The sequence below is a fragment of the Amphiprion ocellaris genome, chromosome 8, assembly GCF_022539595.1.
Source record: "Amphiprion ocellaris isolate individual 3 ecotype Okinawa chromosome 8, ASM2253959v1, whole genome shotgun sequence".
In the NCBI taxonomy this organism is placed as follows: domain Eukaryota; kingdom Metazoa; phylum Chordata; class Actinopteri; family Pomacentridae; genus Amphiprion; species Amphiprion ocellaris.
In genome coordinates, this window is record NC_072773.1 from 28,946,559 (window position 1) to 28,968,006 (window position 21,448).

Genomic DNA, 21,448 nt, shown 5'->3' on the forward strand with positions numbered 1-21,448 from the left:
AGAGAGACCACCACATTTCCACCCATCTGTAAAAACAGCAAACTGCCTCCATCACCGTGAGGCAGTCAAGTAGAAAATCATAGCCGGAGGAAATAGATTTTGGGGTCATCGTTCCCATCAACAACCTTTATACCACAGAGAGAAAAGAACCAGAGTCTAGACACAATTCACAGATCTATGAGGGGTGCCATGTGTTACCCCAGAATAAGTAATACCAAACTCTATCAGTGATTATCTCAATTTAAATCCATGACCATAACAAAAAGAAAAAAAAATATTTAAAAGGTTGACATCTTGTATTAAACACTAACACAAAAAGCATTAAAACCGCAGGATTACTGCAATAACTCTAGCAACAAGAATGTGCTTGACTCTGAACTTGACCTGGAAGTGAACCTTGACAGATTCCTTCTTTTCATCCTCAGAGACGTTTGGATCTGACTATTATTCCACCAGACAGTACGATGTGAGCACACACATACAAACTCACATTACACACAAAGCAAGCTGTCTCGCTCTAACTGCATCGTTCATCACAGTGGTGAGTCAGGAATGACTGCTCCCTCTGGAAGGCTGAGGGCGTCCTTCGGGCTGAGCCACCAGGGGCCACACTGAGATGAGCTGAGGGGAGAGAAAAATGAACGCTCCCTGCTTTCGGTGACACTTTACACCTGTTGTACATACAGGACAAGGCACAGCACGGCTCTGGTCATGAAAGGGGGCATAATTTATTTTTGAAGGACCTTGGTTTGGGTCATGTGTAAGCAAAAACACACAACAAGGTGTCCTGATACATGAAAATAATGGATGGGGAGGGCGTGAAAAATGTGTCATGATGCGAGGAAAAGGTGCGCTACATTGCGAAACCGTGCGGACGACCTTAAATACATCACAGTACATGCTTTCTGTGCTGCAGTTTTTCTCCTCAAAAATAACTTGGATTTGAAAGTTCTTAGCCAACACTGACATGACAGACAAGAGTCTGAGCTTTATTTCGTATATTGAGTCTACAAAGTCAAGTAAGTACTGGCTGACCTTAGCAATTCTTCACAAACACTAAATGAGGGAAGATGCCAGAGAAAGGACTGCAGAGGATTTGTCAGCCTAAATGAACTGAAACCAACTAAGCATCACACAGTTGTTAAAATAGGAAGAGGACTTTGCCGAGTTGGCCAAGCTACAGCGTTGAGAAAACACTGTGGGAACAAGAGGAGTGATGGTGGAAAGTTAAGGAGCTTTTGCACTACAGGAGCTTAATGGCCCATAAACAGAAGCTTCCCATAACTTAAATCATATGGGAACTTGTAGGCAAAAGTGGTTGTCTCTCCATTGATTTTTTTTTGTGTATTCTACATCTTGCAAGAATGGAAAGTACAGTGCCCAAAGGAAAGAAAAAAAACTGTCTTCTTGATTCAGCCTCATTCTCTTACACATAACCCAGTGCAATTTAAAATTAATGTAGATCAATGTTAGATCATTTTCTCAAACTTCTTCAATTCAGCTCCTGTAAATCAGTCTTCTTATCTCATCCTGATCCCAATTTAAGATCTTAAAATGCTAATTTTTTTCTCTCTCCACCTCACTGCATGTTCATTTGTGTGAAATAACCCGTTTTTGGGGTAACAATAAGATCCAAAAGAAAACTTGATTAGGAGAAACAGGTCAGAATTCAGAAATCTCCGCATACGGAGATATTTATAATGAGACAAAGAAAAGACTATTGTGAACAGAAAAATTGTTCTCTGGGTGGGGTCCGAAGAAAATGAGACCAAATTGAAAATGTGTCATAGTTTCATTTTTTTTATTTTTATTTGTTCTGCTTGTGGTAATGTGCAACTAAAGAGAAACAGAAGCAATTCACTATCAAGACACAGTTCTATTTACATATCCCATAACCAAAATAGAGCAAGGAGAGCAAAAATCTTACTTTGCCTGCCCCTTAATCAAAACATAAAAAAACAGAAATAAATTTTTTAAAAAATACTTCCAACAGCATGAAGACAAAATAATCAATACATAATAATTCACTTTTAATTCAGCCAGTTATTCTTTCTTTATGCATTTCCTATTATCTATCTATCTATCTATCTATCTATCTATCTATCTATCTATCTATCTATCTATCTATCTATCTACACTTTTTGAAGCATTGTCAGATCATGTTGGGATAACATGGAGTATCAGTTTTCATATCACCTCTGGCACATGCTGTCATTAAAGCAGATGAAATATCAGGTATTGAGAAATCAATGTAAATTTTCAGGGATTTTCAGTGAATTTACTGAAATTGTTTAGCTGATATTATCATTTGCAATGAAAAATAATCTAATCAATATAAATAAGTGCAAGATAGAAGTAGCTTTTGTCGACCACCAGGATCTCAGATCGTTGTACTCATTATTGCAATGAGCTGTCACATACAGTATGATTTTAAAAAATGCATGAGTTCAAAATGTGCTTTCAAGTATAATATTCTTTGAAAGAAGTGAAACTGTGGTCGCTGCTATGTTATTACATCTTTTGTATTTGTAATACCTTAGTGCTGCATCCTGCCAGTTGACAACATCTAGCTCCCAGAATTCCTCGTATGTATGACCTGTTGGTAACTAGTACAACCGAGGCTTACAGGTAGCTACTCTCCAAATATGAAATTATTTAAGCATCATTACCTGCACTGTGACACTGAGCCATTTTGGAAACTTAAAAATATTCTTGGCTCAAATCAAAGCCTACAGGGAGAGGTTTTGACACAGTTGCCAGGGCAGGAAAGGTGACACACTTGATTTCACTTGCAAGGCTATTTAAAGTAAAATAGCAAAGAAATGAAATCAAAATTCTGATAGATGTTGCACCTAGGGAGCAAAGAGAAGACTGTTCTGCACAGTGTCTGCAGGCTTGAGAGGATGTCACTGTCACAAGCCTGAGTTGTCATCTGGCACACACATAGACAGCTACGTAGGATGACATACGGTCTTGACACACTCATTGAAATAATGCATTTCCTAGTCCCTGTGCCACAGCCTTAACCAACACAACTGTATGAATAACTCTAACCCCAAACCTCAAGTGTCAACTCTTAAAAAGCAGGCTTTACCCGTAGGGATCTCAGTTTTTTCTCCCCATTGGAGATGTGTCCCTGTGGGTTGCTGTGAATTCAGGTCAAAGTCCCCACAGGGATAGAAGACTATGACCACATACACAGATGCTTGCATGCACAAACACACACACTGGTCTCATCATCACCACTAACACTCTCAAACTGACTGGATGGGTTCTCTAATATCACGTTCGAGCAACACTGTGGATGCCCTTGTCTTGTATTTTCACACATACATACACACACCCACACACACAAGTAGCTGAAAACACACACCCACCCTTTGTGTGACCTGTGGCTCGCCTGTCTTATCTACTGCAGCCGGAGGAAATGGAGCCAGACTGTCTCTGTCACCCACCTCCCAGCTAAATTTAGAACCTAAAGGAAAGTGCTCAACGCACTGAGACAACCATGACCACACACAAAGCAGCTAGAAAGTCGTGTATCTCCCTGGTAGTTTGGACTTCCGGCTTAGAGGAAGATGAAGTAATGTGACATATCTGGTCTTTGCAACTGGAACCAGCTGCCTGCTGTCACATATACGTGTTAATACTGATGAGCACTGACAGACACATGTGCCAAACACCCCAAACAAATCCTGAGCTCCATAATGTATTAATTTTCCCCTGGCTGACAGCGACACGAAGCAACTTTCCTCCGCAAAACAGATTATAAGTAGAAAAAAAAAAGTAGAGCAGTCTATGTGTTGTAAGATCCCACCTTTGTTAGCACATGCCATCCATTTCAGATTATCTGCAAAGGCTGACTCCCGACCAATCAGGTAAGGGAATATGCGGACCTGTGGGAAGAAAGCAGATAGCTTCTGTCAGTCATTTTAATCGCATTTTGATAGGGTCCGTCACACCACCATATAGAAAATAACGCTATCAAAGTCAGGCAAAAGGCTCATTCTTTATCTACCACTGATTAGAAAGGCCTTTCTCCTTGTTTAATCGAGTCGATTAGGGGCTCATCGGATTTGATTTAAAGTTTAAATGATTCAAATTATTTTTTATCAACTCAGCGAACTAAACAATTAAGGATGAACAGATAGAAACACTGAAATAAGTTAAGAGTATCGAGAATCTGCAATCACGATGGATTTAAATGCAAAGCCATGAAGTAAATATTTGGAGTTGGAAAAAGCCAGCTTTATGTGCTCAATCCAGAGAATCTTCTAAATTCTCCTCTGCCAAGCCCATTTCTGCCCAGCAGTGCTCAGTTGGCTCTAGCAGCAGGTGTAGTTGGCAGGTGTGTGTGTATTTGTGTGTGTGCGTGCGCATGAGTGTGTGTGAAGAGTGTCGTTGCCAGATTGGACCAGATGCAAGCCTCTGGGGGCACAGCTGCCATTGCTGCCATGCCTGCATTTCTCACTGCCTCCCTTCACCCTGACAGCATGTGTCTGTTTGTGTTTGGGTGTGTATGTGTGTATATGAACACGTGCACACACATATAGATGTGGGTATGTTCATGTCTCGTAAATGTGTCTTATTCTGGATGGCTGCAGTCAATAGAAGAGTTTAAAAAAACTGCATGTTTTCTTTTTTTAAAAATTCTCTAAGTGAATTGTTCTTTATTTTATTTCAGACAATCTCATTATAAGATCTTTTTATTTACTCTGGATATTATTAGGCTATTGTCAACCGTAATGTGTTTCACTGCGACAAAGTCCTTTTTTCAGAATGCTATTTTAAGCAGCTACTACTATCTACAACAGAATCAATCATCCTCTATTCATACAAACCATTTGAATGACACTGCCTGAGAGACAGGAAAACATTGCTGATATGATCATAACGACTCCATGTAGGATTTATGGGAACGAGATCACAGTAGAACTTTCTGTTTGTGGGCTTTCCTCCTCTGGGAGCCAAAGTACCTGGTTATTAAATATAGAAGAGTTTTATAGCTGAGTTAAGTACAGCAGAGATAGAAACTAGGAGGGGCTCCAGCCATGACATGCAATTTTTAACACACTTGAGTGCACAATTTTTTACATAGGCCAGAATAAAAAATGTACGTCTACAGAAAAAATGCAATATATACTAACATAAAAGTAGCCACATCTGTATGTGTTTCTGCACTAATAGGTACATGGGCACTACAATAGTAATTAGTGAAATCTAATCTTTTTAAACATGCATGTATGAAAAAACATTTGTTAATGCTCTTACATTATGTATTTAGCAGTCAACTCAATAATTTATTTAGAACTTCTGTGTAACCCATCACACCAATGTTGAAGTATTTCTGTGGAGCTACATGTGTACATGTGAGGTTTTCAGTCACATGTAGTATATAGCAATGCTATAAAAGCTTGAGGTTTAACCTGAATTCAAAACCACATCTTAAATGTTGCACAGTAATCATTTCTAAAACTGATTTGGTTTGTATACAGGCACTGTCTGCGGAGGCTGATTATTATTCCATCTAGGTGATGGTTAGATAATCCTGTTTTCCAGAGAAAGGATGCATATGTATACTATAATAACGCAACTGCTACTGCAGTTTTTAATGTAAAAAATCCGAAAGCTCAGCAAGTATATTTTGTAGAGCATAGTGTTTAAAAATAAGGCTCATTTTCAATGTAGACAGAGAAAGTAAATTGATGTGAAAGCCGCTTGTAAGGTGAATAATTTAAAGTGCCTGTTTTTTATTTTTATTCTTATTTACTTAATACTTATAATGAACAAAACAAACAGCAAAAATAATGCTCTAAGTCAGACTGACAATCATTTTAAGCAACTTTTCTTTGTCAACTGTTACCAAGCCTTTTAATCTCACTGAGTGGAATGCAAGGCTTTCAAACTTTCAGGCATTAGGAAATCTGAAGACTGTGATAACCTTGAGCCACAATTTCTAAAGTTAGCAGCTGATTTTATTTCTCCTTCACAAACACATCTTTTTCATCTCCTGCCAGCCTCTAATGAAATCCCTTATCTCAAAGTCTGCTTTTGTTCTATCATTACTAAAAGCTGGTGACCCAACACTTCTAAATGATTACAGGCCCAACTCGAATCAGTCTTGGCAAAGATTCAGGAATTGCTAACCTCTAATCACTTTTTTTTTTTTATCTGACCATCAATATGGTATTTTTGAAGCAGATTTTATGAGAGCAGGTTGAGGTGTGTGTTAGAAATCAACAGTGTGTTTATGCATGTGCTGCCTCAAAGGTCTGTCCACTCAGAAACATGAAACAGTGTTTGAATTTGGCCTTGACATGGCTAAATTCCTTAGTGGAGCCTTCTTGGAGGACAGCGTTTTTGGGTGTAGTGCTACATTCCCATGACTAATTCTCACACAGACTGCTCAGGGAGTACCTCTCACAATTCAGGTCCAGACCCAGAGCCACAGTGAGACTTTGTTTCTGTCCCCCAGCCCTTCTGGTATCATAGGATGTTCTGCTGACTCTCCTACACATGCACATGTACAACTGTCCCTCTCATTTGTGGGACTGAGCCACTGAGGAGACTCTACGGTAGCGGAGGGTAGTCTCAAGACAGCTATGGTTAGCCCAATGCTAATGGGACCACGGAAACAATGTTGGCGAAGGAAGGGCACTGTTGCTTCGTGATGCACTGCCAAATGGTGGTGACAGATAAGGTATAGGCAGTGAACAAAGACAATGCACAAGCTGGCATGGGTAATGTTATATGGAGGGCAGCATACCAATCTCCTGACTCTGAGGGACATACATGTAGCTCCTTTCTAATTCCACACAGTGCAGGGCATCTTTCAGTTGGCAGGGCTGTCTAGCTTTACTTTGCCTGTGCAGGACTGCTCATAGTTGTAGCTATGGGAACACCACAAGACCCCACAATCAGTACGGATCTGTGCAGCGATTTTGATGCAGAGGCAACTTCATAAATTGCATAATATGTGACTCATTGTTGTCCAGTTAAACATTTTACCATATGACGGAGGAAATGATTTTAACAAAGAAAGGAATCCATACTGTGAATCTACACATTTCAAAAGGAATCTTCTAATGACTACAGCATTAGATGTAATAAAGTGCTTTTTGGCCTAGAGAAACATCAACAAATACCTTTCATGGCATTTGTGTGCAGGCAGGCATATGACTCAGCCAGAGATGGGCACAGAAGAAATTTTTCAGTGTTTGCACCCAGTAATCAACTTTAATTGCTATTAGTCTGTGCCAGCTTGAAAAACACATTCAGATTTCATTCTACACTGATGGCACAACCCAAGTTTCTGTCCCTGAGGGTAATCCACGTGCCAAACACAAACAATCTAACACCACATCAGCTATCTGGGAACTTCACAACTCAAGAGGCTGGAATCTGGCACCACTATAGACAGGACATGTTTTTTGGGGGGGTTTTTTAATTGTTTTTTTTTTTTTTTTTTTTTGAGTAGAGGGACCACCATCACTGCTCTAATCAATGCCATATATGTTTAGCTTTTCCTGTTTCATTTTTCTTCAAAAGATGGTAAGATTCCCAATTCACCGCCATCTATAATTGCCCTTATCAGAGTGTACAAGATAAGGGGACACACAGAAGCACACAGAGCTGCTCAACTAAGGATGAATTGCAAAGAGTTGTGAAAGATTTTATTTGCATGGAGTGTTGATACACATGTATGGGTTTGGAAATATGCAATTATGTGTGCTTACTGTAAGTTTGTAGCAGATAATTAGCATGTATGTCTTTTTGGGTGTGACTGTAGGTGTTAAGTGTTGTTTTAATGTATCTTCAACCTAGAAAACTTCAGTTAAAATAAAAGCCAATAGACAAAGTCGGTATGGTCTTTGAAAGTACAAAATTTCACATCTCTGTATTGACTTCTGTCATGTACATCATGCTTTTCGTGGTCATGCAACAAGGACATGACAAATGCAAATTAGTTATTAAAGTCTTCTTTATTCACAAAAGGCAGTCATTTGAAAATTATGTCCGTCTCAATTACTGCTGCAACAGAAAGAAAACCTCATTGTGTAATACATTTTTAAAGCTCAGTGTTTCAGACTTTTAATCAGTAGATACTGTTTCATGGCAATCAATTCCTTATGATATATTTTCTATGAATTTTCAGAATAAACACCATCCGCATAAAGCTGTCAAGTAAATTATTTGCATTAATTTTTTCCAAAGCCTGCCTGTACACTCAGTGTGACGCTATATAGCGGTGAAGCTATAAGGTTGGTTGGAAGGAAGCCATTAAAAAATCAGCAGTGGAGGAAGAGAACGAGACAGAGTGAGAGAGAGCGGAGAGAGTGACAGAGACTGAAGACTTCTATTATCAGCGGGGCTTCTTCTAAATGGAACTATCTAGCAGCCTTGTCCCCTCTCCGCTCACTGCTGTTCAGCCTTGAGGCAGGAGTTGGTGGGAGGTGGTGGGAGGTGGTGGGAGGTGGTGGGAGGTGGGGGCTGTGAGTGTTTTGTTTTTTTAATACAGACCAAACCAGACACACAGGCACAGTGTGCAACTGCGACATTAATAGTAACTAAAAGGCAGCTGTATTAATACACAAAAACATGTGTTGCAACAAGCTCAAGGTTTAAATTGACTAAAAATGTGTTCTTCCACTAACAACTGCCAAATCCCAAAGTCTCAAAAGCCCAAAGCCCCCGATACTAAAATGCACAAAAGCATGTGATTATTGGGACTTACCCGAAGAAATGGAAATCTGAGCTGCATGTGTACCCTTAGAGTCACAATAACTTGCATGTAAACACCATATAGTATATGTTCAAAGTGCATGTATACATCCACTGCCTCTATCCTCAACCTTTTAAGTAAAGACCCTGTGGGCTTTTCTTTTACAGAAAGAAAAGACTTTAGAAAAACCCATTTTCTCTCCCTGTAACTCTTCTCTCCTCGTGTTTCATTTCATGGCCTGTCAGAAGAGCACCACAATTACCTTGCAGGACGGCAGACAGGCAGCTCTGTCCTTAACGACAGGGCCATACTTAACTCTGTTTTAAAGCACTCTGGAAAGCCCCCATATTGGGCACGCTCGATACCCTCTGCTTGTCAAAAACTTTCTCAAACAACTCAGTCAAATAATATTACTTGGCAAAAAACATGCTCTGAAATATGACAACAAAAAATTGCCGTATCTGTATCGGACTCACCTTATTTTCTGTGATTTGTGTCTCATTCGGTCCTCTTGGCCAGATTTACCAAAATAAAAAGATTTAGTGCTTCTCGATAAACTGTAATTCTAATCTGGTTATAAGAATTTTATACAACTCTGTAAAACATCACTCTTCTCACTCTTTCTGGGGATTAATGTATTTTAGAGAGAATGTCTTACTAACCCTTTAAAACCGCATCAAATTGATCTACTTCCAAAAGCCCCACTCTCAAAAGTGAGTTTAAAAAGTGATTCATAGCCACAGGAGGGCATTAGTCCACTTCTCTCCCGTGCTCATTCCACATTATAACACACGGTTACAGGTTCATGAAGTTGTGGCATATTGGGAAACGGATATCAGCGGACCCAACTGTCCTAGAATATGTCTGCAGAATAATTTGATGTGTGTGTGTGTATGTTTGTGCATTTCATACACTACCTTCCTCTCTGGCCAGTTATACTTGGCAAAGATGGCATCGTATGTATCCACTGCCCCATCTGTCACCAGCATAATAGCCTGGCTGCACTCACTTCCCCTCCCAGTCTCGTTGAACTGGAGAGGGAGAGAGAGGATGAGAGTCAACAAAAAATACAAAACAAACAAAGCTTAAGGAAATTACCACACAGCTCATCTAATTCCCTCCCAGGAGAGCTTGTAATGTATCTTTACATGTATTATCATTGCATGATGGCAGGTAACTGTATTATATAATAACGTTAATGGAATATTATTAACATGCCGACTGCTATAAATATAAAGACGCACAAGGGAGGAGGGCATCCAGCATTACCAGCATTAAATGACAGACTGGAGTCATTATGCAGCATGTCATTGCATTAGTTTGTGCAGCATACACTTAGGTACATACACGTTGTTGAAATATGTCCACTTAGAACGGGATGGTTAATGCATGTCTGTCGTCGTGTTTGGGTCCTTGTGCGTTTGATTAATGGCTTGTTCATAATGAGGAGATGTCGGACCAGTAACCTGAGTCATCAAGTGCCTTGTTTACTCGGTTTTCACATGATTCTGTTGATTTAGCTATTAATTACAGGCCTAATTAATTTTGTGCATGACAGTGATGTGTATGCGCGTGTGCGTGCGTGAGTGAGGGGGTGATCATGCGTGAGTGTGCTACTTACATCACTGAGGAGATTGAAGGCCTCAGTCAGAGCTATGTCTAGCATACCAATGCCTTGAGCAAACAGCTTGTCAAGGTGTTCCCGGAAGTGCTGGCAAAATAAAGTTTTGGGGGGAGAGAGTGTTACAGTCATGGTGATACAATTACAGATCAGGACTGCCAAAACATACAAGGTTGCAGACGTACAGGTTTCTATTGATCTTTTAAAGAGAAAAAGACCAAAGGCGAAGACACAGGAGATAACTATGAAAGAAAAAATATATAAAAATGCAAAGCTACTGATTGTATTTGCTCATAACATGGATTGTACTATTTCACTAAATTTGATTTACCATAATTTGTGTGTGAACAGAGATTGCACCAGCAGTCTAATGGGCTCTTTAACTCAACCCTGAGCCAGTTTTTGTGGCAAACTGCCACATTATCTTGGAGTGAAATGTCATATACTGACTGAAAGAGCTATAATGACCAGTTTTCCCATCCACCTCCTTTTCCCTTTCTCGCGTGCATTTATACATGCTTTCGTTTGGATGTGTGTCTGTTTTTAGATCTGATTGAGCCACAAAGGGTACATTATCTGTCATTTAATGATGAATTTAATGTTGTAAGAAACCTAACAGGTCTCATGTACATGTCTCATTATGTGCAGTAGCCCCGAAGCAACAGGAACAGAGTCAAGCACATAGACACACACATATACAGCCCATTATCCAGTTTAATCTATTTATAGCTATTCTGTTGTTGGCATTTTGAGCATTTCCTATTGACACTCGTTCTATAAAAATGGAGGTGAGCAACCCTCATACACACATCTATAGTACCTGTAGGTACAGCGGAATTACATCCAAGATATGACTGTGTCTTTCAATTTTTAGGATTTACGAACACCCTGGACCTACACCCCACCTACACCATCTTCCTCTCGGCTTTTTAATCTTTCTCTGACTTCTCTCCCTTTCCTTTTGCACATCCTACAGTCATCTCCTCCAGTCTTCTATTCCTTACTGATGGGAGGAGAAAAGTCTCTCAACACACAGTGGGGGGCCCTAAGCAGCATAAGGCCATATTAGAGCTTGCTCACTTGGGAACAAACACACACACGCACACACAAACATACACAAAAACAACCTCCAGCATCCCTGACAACACCCCCATATGGCAAAAAGACACAACCTTTCCATTGATGTGGATAAAAAGGTTAATCGGTTTCAACAAAAGGCTGTACCCTGGAGCGTAGCAAACTTTACCTATTGCGTGTGAGTGCTTGTGAGTTAAGATCGAAGTGATTTTTCTCAGCGCAGCGGGCTGTGTTCAATCCCTGGCGCAGCAGTGTGCTAAAATGGCAGATTGAAAGTGTGTGTGTCCGTGCGAATGCTATGCTGAATGCAGCCAGCCTTTTGTGCTGCACCACAAGGCTCTGAAATGTGCATTGGACATCAAACCCTTCAATGCTGCAGACACCTTTTATTCTCAAAAATGATCACAGCAGTCTGCTTAAAGAAGCCTGGCTACTGGGACATGATAATGAATGAACAAAAATATCTTAAATTGCAGCTGGCTGGAGCCTAAGGTTTTGACTTTTATGGTCAGCTATTTATCTCAACATGGAGGCAGATGCAATTCTGATAACTGCATGAAAAGATTGGCAGAAAAAGAGCTATTTTTTGCTGAGCAGAAAGCATTGGTAAAGTGTGCAGACGTGTAAGATAGGTCTGTTTTAACACTAAATCAACAGGCATTGCGGTGATCAGATATGATATCAAACCAAACAGTTCAACACCATATCGCTGTAATATTCTGGTTCATATAAACAGTCATTTGTCACTTTGTTTGTGTTGGCTGACAGTTTATCTTATAGTCAGATTCAAGTTCTGCCGGTGCATCCATTCAAAAACTTTGTGCTCAGGAGTCATGTGGAGGGAAAGCTGTTGGTGTGAAAACCGCTTTGCTGATTCAAATAAGTGAAGTCTGGAGCTGCTACAACTTGTTTGACTTAAAAAATTAACCTTTCGTCCTTACTGTGTGCTCTGACTGAAGACAAGAAATCCTCAGTCACTATTTAACTCCATTAAAATGCATTAATTTTTGTTCGTTATTGCAAGTCACTCTAATCACTTACATATTTCCTTTAGACAGCAAACACAAAAGCTCACCTACTCTCAAAGGTAGCAGTTAAAAAACCAAGAATAAAAGCTTTACAGTCCAATGGAAATCAACTGTCACTCTTTGTGTGCACAAACTCAGTGTTTTGTCTGTTTTTTTCATGTGACGTTAATCTTGGTAAAAATATAAAAGAACATATATACAAGAAAATGATCTTTTGACAGTCATAAACACAAACAAGATAAACACATATATTTAACTGCTGTAGTAATTGCATGTCATTAAAGGAGAAAACACTTGGAGCCTACATGTGTGCTGCATAGTCATAGCAGAAACCCAGTATCGCCTATAATTACATTATGTCAAACGAACAGCATTTTTCCAGTGTGTGCTCTCTCTTTTTCTCTCCATATTTCATATTAAATCTCCATATTAAATGAAACTGAACATTTTGTTATTGATGGCCAGTATCAGGGGAAAACTCAATGTAGACAGCTAGGGAAGGCAGTAACAGCACCAAGAAGAAAAGCACACATAAGAGCTGCAGCAGTTCAGCCAGGTGGTCTTCATGCACAGGTGAGGTAAGCAGAGTGGCTAAAACCCAACAACTGTTATACAGAGATAATGTTTAAATTGATGAATGCTTCTGTTAAAGGCTTTAAGGTCTAATTAAACAAATAGCAATATAGACAAATAAATGCGGGTCACGTAGAAACTTGACAACATGTACTACTGACCCAGCTGAAGTTTGGGTATGAAGGAACAGATTTTTAGAAAGGCAGATCTGTAAGTCTGAGACTCCCATGTGACTGCCACTTCCTGCTCTCAGTTGAGGTAAAAGACATTAGCCTTATCTAGTGCTGCAGACTGCCTTCCCCTCTTAGCTGGCTGACTCACACTACATTAAACTACCATCTGGAATTAAACACACAATGCTAATCCATATGCATAAGTGTACACTCAGTAAGAAGTAAACAGAAACTAACTTATGCACCAACAGTAGCACACACACACAGAATTCTGCAGTACTCGCACGTGGCACATGGAAAGTGGTCTATGCATTTTCTAGTAAACAGCTGCGCCCCAAAGCTTTGGCCTGGACTAATGGAGGTTAGAAACTGAATTTTTAAATGGCATTTTAAAGAATTCGTAAGAGATGGATTTTTTATCAGACACCTGGTGATGGAGTTTATACTGTAGGTAGCACAGACTCGGAGATGAAGAAGGAGCTCAGGCTGCAGTAATAGCACGGATTACTGTGGCATCTTATTGACAATATCTTGTATTGACACTCCAGTAATACACATAGACACACTCAAATATATCATATTTCTCTGATTTAGCAATGCGCTCTAACACTGGACTCAGTGACACTTATAAATTGCTTTTGGAGAATCAACACTTGCACCAAGTGTTTCTTTGCACAAGCTGTCTGTTTCACAGATCACATACACACCCTCACACACACATGGTCAGTGTAGGTTTATGTAAGGCTGTGATTATTTACCATAAGCAGGGTGCCACACTCATAACGAATACTGTGCTTCAGCCTGTACTGACATCAGTGACATCTTTTCATAGAAATCTGCATTGTAAACATATCTTCTTAAAAATCACACTATAGGTGAGGGGCATTGTTTATATAGCAATATTTTTATTTTACATTTTTGCATTTCTAAAATGAGAGTGCCTTGGTACAAGAATGTAAGATTTTCTAAATGTTGTTCCAATACATTCATATGTGTCACTCTGAACACTAAATCACTTCTTGTGTTGTTGTAAAGCCCTTGTAAAAGACAATTTTGTATTTTCCTCTACTAGCCTGGAATTTTCAAATGACTTAAATGACAAGAAAAGATAGACTTACATCTTTGTTAGTGATATCTGCTTGGACCAGAGTTCCATTCAGACATGGCTCCACATAATGCAATTCCTCATTGTACTGGAGAAATACAAAAGAAATAATTAAAGTAATCATTTTAATTATTTCAAATCTGCTGTATGTAACAGTTTGATCTAATGTTCAAAAACACACAGTGTGAAGAAGTTAGCAAAACTTCACTCATCTTGATGGAAAGTACATACACATATGCACACACTGCTCACACTATACAGTACACAATGTACCCAGTGCCTGCCATTCTGCGATAATACTCACCATATAATGCATCAGTATGAATTAGACTTCAAAGTACAAGAAGACAATGGGAGTGTGTTCTTCCAAAGCCAGTAATTTTGCCCTAATCTGCGTATGTGCATATGTGTGTGTGTACACTGCGGCACGAGACAAACTCTTGTTGCATAAGGGACTTTTTTCCTCTCTCATGCACATGTAAAGTACTTTGAATTGCCTTTGTGTATGAGATGTTCTATACAAACAAACTTGCCTTGCCTCTCAAGCGTATACAAAATTTGTTCCATCACTGCAGATAGTTCTGAAATTGGGACGTGTGCAACACAGTAATAGTGACACGGTAATAAATAACACAATAAAAAGAAGAAACAGATGAGTCAAAATGACACATCCTTTAAAGAGTGTCTGGAAAAACAATATGTTCCTGCCTGATTGTCAAATCCTCTTTTTCTCTATTTTTCAAAAGAATAGCTTTCAAAATAACATGATTAGGAGACTGACTGATAATGAAAACTTTGTTCAGTGGAGAAAGATATTGGAAGGGATGTTTTGATGTGAAACGGCGTCAGACACACACACACACACACATGCAATTGCATGGCCATACACGCACACACACACACAAAGCTGCATCAGGCTGAAATACGATAACAATAGTTTAGGTGCCTGAGGCGGGATCCAATCACAACTGTCTCTTCTGCATTTCAAATCTTCATTCAGCTCACTGCTAATTGGTTGTGAGCGTGACAGGAGAGAAAGCTGATTCGTTCCAGCATTTCCTCTGATCTGAGGAGGAGAGGATGCGAGTCTGTGGTTTTGTGTGTATGCGTGCATGCGTGTGTGTATGCGTGTGTGCATGTGTGTGTGTGTGTGTGTGTGTGTGTGTGTGTGTGTGTGTGTGTGTGTGTGTGTGTGTGTGTGTGTGTGTGTGTATTGGGGGGTTGTGTGGGTCTAAGTGAAAATCCACAGAGTTTAAGTATTGCCCTCCTCACAGCTGTGTACACATTTGCGTATTTGTGTGGACTTACAGCTATGATGTTAAAGAAGTCATCATCTCCAAGAGTGTCCAGGATGGAGGAAACAGTTTGCCTGGCGATAGTCAGTCTCAGGCCTTTCATGCTGCCACTAACATCCACCAGGATCACTACATCCTTTGGAGAGGTGGCAGCCTGGATGTACCACTTCCGGTTACGACAGTCAAAAGCTATGACTCCGTGTTCATCTGGCTTCCATTTGATTCCTTTAACAGGATTGCACATCAAAGATAAACAATGACTTATATTAGTGCTGGAGTTGCACAATTTGTATGGAAGGAAACTGTTAGGCAGGCTGAGCGACAAAAAGGTTTGCCAAGAAATCTGTTCTTTGAACGCTAAAGACGTTCTGCCAAACCGTAGTATTTACCATCTCCCTTTAAAAATACCTCTGCCCCTACAGCACACCATATTTTTAGTGATTCATTCCTCCAAATTATTAAAGCTTTCTTTTTTTTTTTTTTTTTTATAACCACAAGTACAATGAAAGTGACTGAAAAATACACAGAATAATCCACAGAACATGCTGCCAGCTATTTTCACGGGGACTATTTCTTTAACAAATAGAAAATTGTTTTATTTTTCTCTCTTTCGTAATTTAAGTGAACTTTAAGGGACATAATGAATTTAATTTTAATGACTTTGAAGGCCTCCAGGTCAGAAAACTATCAATGAACACTGGAAGAAGCCCTTTAACTGCCTTAGCTGCAGATATGTCAATGTAGAATGAAAAAGTTGATATTAAAAAAGCACAATTAAAGAAAACTAATATTCCAATTCAGAAGGTCAAAAGATAAAAATGGCAAGAAAAAGCCTTTTTCATCTACTTTCCCATATTCACTGCTCCACAGAAAATTAGTTAATCAATTAGATTCAGCTGCTACTTCTGTTTTTACTCCATCTACTTCACCTGTTTCACTTGTATCTATTTTTCCCACTATTCTCCACACACTCTTTCACTTGTCTCTCTCTCCCCTTCTCTCTTCTTTTATCTATTCACATCCCTTCTTCCCTCTCCCACCCTGCTAGCCTCGAGTCACTAGCTGTCTGTCACTGAGGATTCCCACACAGCAGCCACTCGACTCTAAGAAGACAGCAACTTAATTACAAACACACACACATCCGCCCTTAAAGCAAACACACACTTACCAGGGTACTGCCTGAAAAAGCCTTTGGCACTGCCAAAGTACTGCCATATGAGTGATGGGTCTCTCTCAAAGTTGTCCACAAACACTTTGTTCAAGGCCTCAGACCAGTACACTCCATTGACGATGGCAGAGTCTAAAGAATAAAGTGAGAAAAACGGGGGACAAAGACACACATGGAGGCAAGACAAAAGGTTAACATTGTTTTTACAGTCCAGGAGGCTGGAACAGGTATTCTCTGATGCTTGCTCATTCAGTCATATCGTATCACACACTGCACGTCCACGGATCACTATCAGGGCCTATTCATTACAGAAAGATACAGGGAAAGTGGTAGAAGAGAAAAAAACTTGAGTGAAAAGACGAGAATAGAGAAAAAAGCATTAGAGAGATAAACGAGAACAGGAGCAGGAGAGACAGTGGACTACTCTGGTTACAAAGGCAAAACGCAATAGATACACAATTGGTCAAAATTGACTTAGGAACTACATCTAAATCTTTGCAACATCTGTTTTACATCAGAGAATATGACATTATAAAATGTGTTTGAAAATGGCATTTTAAATATGCAAGACGTACAAAGAAGGGCTGAGATGCAGTAACTAACTACACTGCGGTTTAATAATATCTGGTCTGCTACAGATAGCTAGTCAACTAAAGAAATCTAAAAGATCTCCATCCAAAGGAAGCTGGCTAATCAGGTACTTAGGTTTGTTCTAGTGATGGCAATTCAAATGATAACCAACATTAACAAACAGACACACACAAACAAGTATGAATTGAAAATTAGCTAAATAAATTGGTTAAAATGGAAATAAAACTAAATATTTTGCTTGCTCATACTACAATTGTTCCTTTGTATTCCACAAAGAACGTCCACAGTAATATGTAGGATCTATAGCATCTATTATTTTATAGGATACATTATTGTAGGTATTGATTATATTAAGAAAATGTAAAATAATCTATGCACAGACTATATTGATGATCAAATAAAATAATCCAAAATGAAAGCATTAAAAATGCTTTAGCTGTGGTGTAATTGTAGTCCCCATTTGTAGGGCTGCATTAACGCCTGTGCATATGCTGTATTATATAATGTGGCTCTACAAGTAAGCTCTTGTGCATAATACGTACATTATGTGCAATACTGTTTACCAAATTCCATCGAAAATGCCCATCCAATTACTGATGCTTCTTTTCGATTTACAGCCTGAGAGAGTCATGAATATACTGGTTAGCCACCAGGCAGCCAAGCTTATTACAGCTGCTTACTACAGGGTTCAGAAGCAGGGCAGGAAAGATGGAGGCAGGAAAGGAGGAACAAACAGACACAATCATACAGTGAGACAGTCACACAATACCCTTTAGAGGGTGATTTTTTAAAAAAAGACAGCTAGGAAGGCAGACAAAAAGACAGGCAGAAAATTACTGAGGGACAGACAGACAGACAATCACCTAATGGATGGAGCGAAAGAAAAAGTAGATAACAGATTTGCCATCATCTTCTATGCTGGCAACATTGTTCTGCTGTCAACAGTCATGCCAATAAGCCATGATTGAATTATTCTTCTGGAAGCTAGCACACTAAAGCCCTCTCTTGATAGTAAACACCCATCCACCTCTTTGGAGTGGAGTGGAGAGGAGGCTGGATTTGATCCAGGCTCCATTTACACAACAATACAGTCACTTCTGGTGCAGTTTGAGTGTCTATTACAATCTGAACTCATCATAATGAGGAAGTGAGTATGGGCTCTACTTTCCCCCTAAGCTGTCATTTAAATTCATCTCAACTAATGCACTCCTTACTTCAATCTGATCAAAGGAGCTGCCACGATTCTATATATTCACGTGTGCACTCAGATTAAAAACTCATATTTAAAGGTAGAACCGTGTAGGTTACTCGCTGTAATATTCTGAGTGGTTTCAGAAATCTGCAATTACTCCATTCAGGCTATTCACATTAATATAGTTATTCATGTTATTAGGCTACCTTCAATACTCAGGGAGGAGGGTTTAATATGAAGAGTGAGATGGATGTGTGTATGTGCACACACGAGCATTTTAGAAACTGGAGTGTATCAAACTGCTGTAACTGTGTGATTGGCATCACCGCATTCATAGACCATGCTCCTGTCATGTAGCATCATAAACCAAATCTCGCGTGGGCTGTGTTTTGCTTGTAGCGTGAGGTTGAAAGATGGATGTTCGATGCCCTACGATAAATCTCCAGGGGCATGAAGCTCTCCGCTATCATGGACTTAAACTCCAATTCATCACTACTGACGCCAAACAATTTATGGAGTGCACAGGCTACGGCCGGCTCCTCAGCATAAAGAATAGACACAGATGACAGTGACTGGCTGGAACATGCCCATAGTGTTTTGAGTCCCTCACTAAAAACAGCATGGGAATGACAAGGTTCCAAAAAAAAGGTGGGGAAAAAAGGTGAACTTTGCTCAGCATCATCTAAAATTACACTGATCAACAATAAAGCATAGATTATTGGTGAATTACCAGCTACCACTTGAGCTATTCTTGTCTTATACTAATAAAAATCTCTGTGCAGTGCTTTGGCATCAGTATTGCGAAAACTGGACTTTGTGGATCATATTTTATTTTCTCACCTGCACCTGTAGCCCCAAACCCACACAGTTAATCAGCAAAGAGCTATTTTCTCTCTGAACACCTGCTTGTTTTTTGGCTGAAAGCAAATGATAGGCATGGAAATATTAATTACATTGTGATGAGGGAAAATGAAGAAACTAAAAACACTATATTACAGACACACACATGCTTCCCATTCTACTCCAAATGTGTTGAGACATCACTTAGATTTAGTTTATTTTCTTCAATGCAAGTCTCTCAGTCTTCTTTCAGAGTGCAGTGAGACTGTGCCCCTACGAACAAACTCCCCCAGAAGTCCCAGCCATTACAGCCATGTGATCACTATGAACAAAGCCTGCAGACCTACAACTCTAAATCTGTTCAAGTGTGTGAATCTACTCATTTGCCTGTGAATCAAATCAAAATTACTCTTCCTCTCTCTGTATCGGTCTGCCAACCTGCCAAATTCACTTTCTTTACACTTTGATTCATCTCATTCGCTCTCCTCCCGTCACTCTCACTTGCTTCTTCTCATTTTTTTACCTAGCCGCAATTAATCTGTTGCTCAGGCCTTCCATCAGTCTGACTTAACCTACTTTCTTTCTCGTCTGCTTTCACCCTCTTTTCCTCTCTCCCTCTCTGTATAATTTCCTTCGCCTCTGGTAGCTGGGTTAAGCCGACATGACATTCACTCCGTCTGCTGTGCGTTGCACAAGGCCGCGGCTTCATTGGTTGGACTGGGGATGGAAGGTAAATTAGCAGAAGTCTAATTATTTAACCGCTAATTAAGTCAGTATGTGGTAGGGATGATCCAAAGAGTTACAGTTAATGAACTCAAATCCTTCTCCTGACATAGGCGGACATTCACTTGTACTGGCACACATACTAAAATTGGTACTGATTGTTCATTTTTATTCGCTGGTGTTTCAGTTATTTTAATGGTGATAAACGAAACCAGGGCTGCATTATGGATCAGTGGTTAGCACTGTTGCCTTGCAATTAGGAGATCCCCAGTTCGCATCCTGGCCTGTTTTGCATGTTCTCCATGTGCATGCATGGGTTTTTTTCCGGGTTCTCCAGCTTCCTCCCCCACTCCGAAAACATGCCGAGGTTAACTGGTGATTCTAAATTGTCCATAGGTATGAATGTGAGTGTAGTTGTTTGTCTTTATGTGCAGCCCTTTGATAGACTGGTGACCTGTCCAGGGTGTCCCCTGCCTTCACCCCAAGTCAGCTGGGATAGACTCCAGCCCCCCTGCAACCCTAATGAGGAGTAAGCGGTGTATAGATAATGGATGGATTAACTAAACCATTATTGTGAACATGCATTTTTAAACATGAGGTACTTTCGCTGTACATTTAGGGTCATGAGCATACCTTTGTTGTACATGTTGGTGGGCACCTGCACCACGCTGAGGCTCAGGTTGACTGACAGGTTGTTAAAATGGTCATTGGGTTGCAGGATAAATTCTCCTCCCAGCTCCACACTGTTCCCCTCCTCATCCACCTCATTGATCAGCACCGCATTGAAGTATTCATACTAGAAAGGGAGAAAGATGCATAAAAAGTGTTAATAAAACATACACTTATATACAGATAAATACTTTAGTTTACTGAAGCTGTCAGAATTCAGAATCAAGAATTTCCTTTTCAAAATATCCAACTTGCTGATTCATGTTGTCAAAGTATAGCAGGATTGGGTCACTTTAGTGCTGAGTCAGAGAGTAGTTTGCGTACTGAGGTAACCTGAATCGTTGGACCCTTCCAGATGTGCATGTTGTTACAGTGGAAAGCTGCTGAGTTGTCAAATCTCTCCTCAAGCCTCCGCACACTCCTTTCCCTAGCTCGATGCTGCATGTGGTGCTCTGCTTGCAGTGTATTTTTAGTACTGCGCATACCGGGGAGAGTATTAATAAATCATAAAGCTAGATAAATATAGAGCACAAGACTCCCTGCATCCCAAAGGCTCTGAAGTCTAAGACGGCATACAGGGCAACGCCTGCAAAGGCGACAGCTGATGTCGAACAAAAGAGAACAAACAGATAAAGATACTCAAGTGACTGGAAGAAATATAACATTTCGTG

General features: G+C 39.9%; 2 protein-coding genes across 3 annotated transcripts in view; both read right to left on the reverse strand.

Moving 5' to 3' along the window:
- cacna2d3a (calcium channel, voltage-dependent, alpha 2/delta subunit 3a) overlaps positions 1 to 21,448 on the reverse strand; it is a 122,731-nt gene that overhangs the window by 44,436 nt on the left and 56,847 nt on the right. For both annotated transcript variants that reach the window (XM_055013115.1, XM_055013114.1), the window contains exons 5-11: positions 20,742 to 20,904; positions 16,763 to 16,894; positions 15,608 to 15,819; positions 14,313 to 14,387; positions 10,344 to 10,433; positions 9,640 to 9,753; positions 3,818 to 3,896 (exon numbers count right to left, since the gene is read on the reverse strand). In XM_055013115.1, coding sequence (XP_054869090.1) covers positions 3,818 to 3,896; positions 9,640 to 9,753; positions 10,344 to 10,433; positions 14,313 to 14,387; positions 15,608 to 15,819; positions 16,763 to 16,894; positions 20,742 to 20,904 — 865 coding nt within the window. The remainder of the gene's footprint in view (positions 1 to 3,817; positions 3,897 to 9,639; positions 9,754 to 10,343; positions 10,434 to 14,312; positions 14,388 to 15,607; positions 15,820 to 16,762; positions 16,895 to 20,741; positions 20,905 to 21,448) is intronic.
- Positions 1 to 21,448, reverse strand: part of bgnb (biglycan b) — a 235,745-nt gene that overhangs the window by 15,999 nt on the left and 198,298 nt on the right. The window lies entirely within an intron of this gene.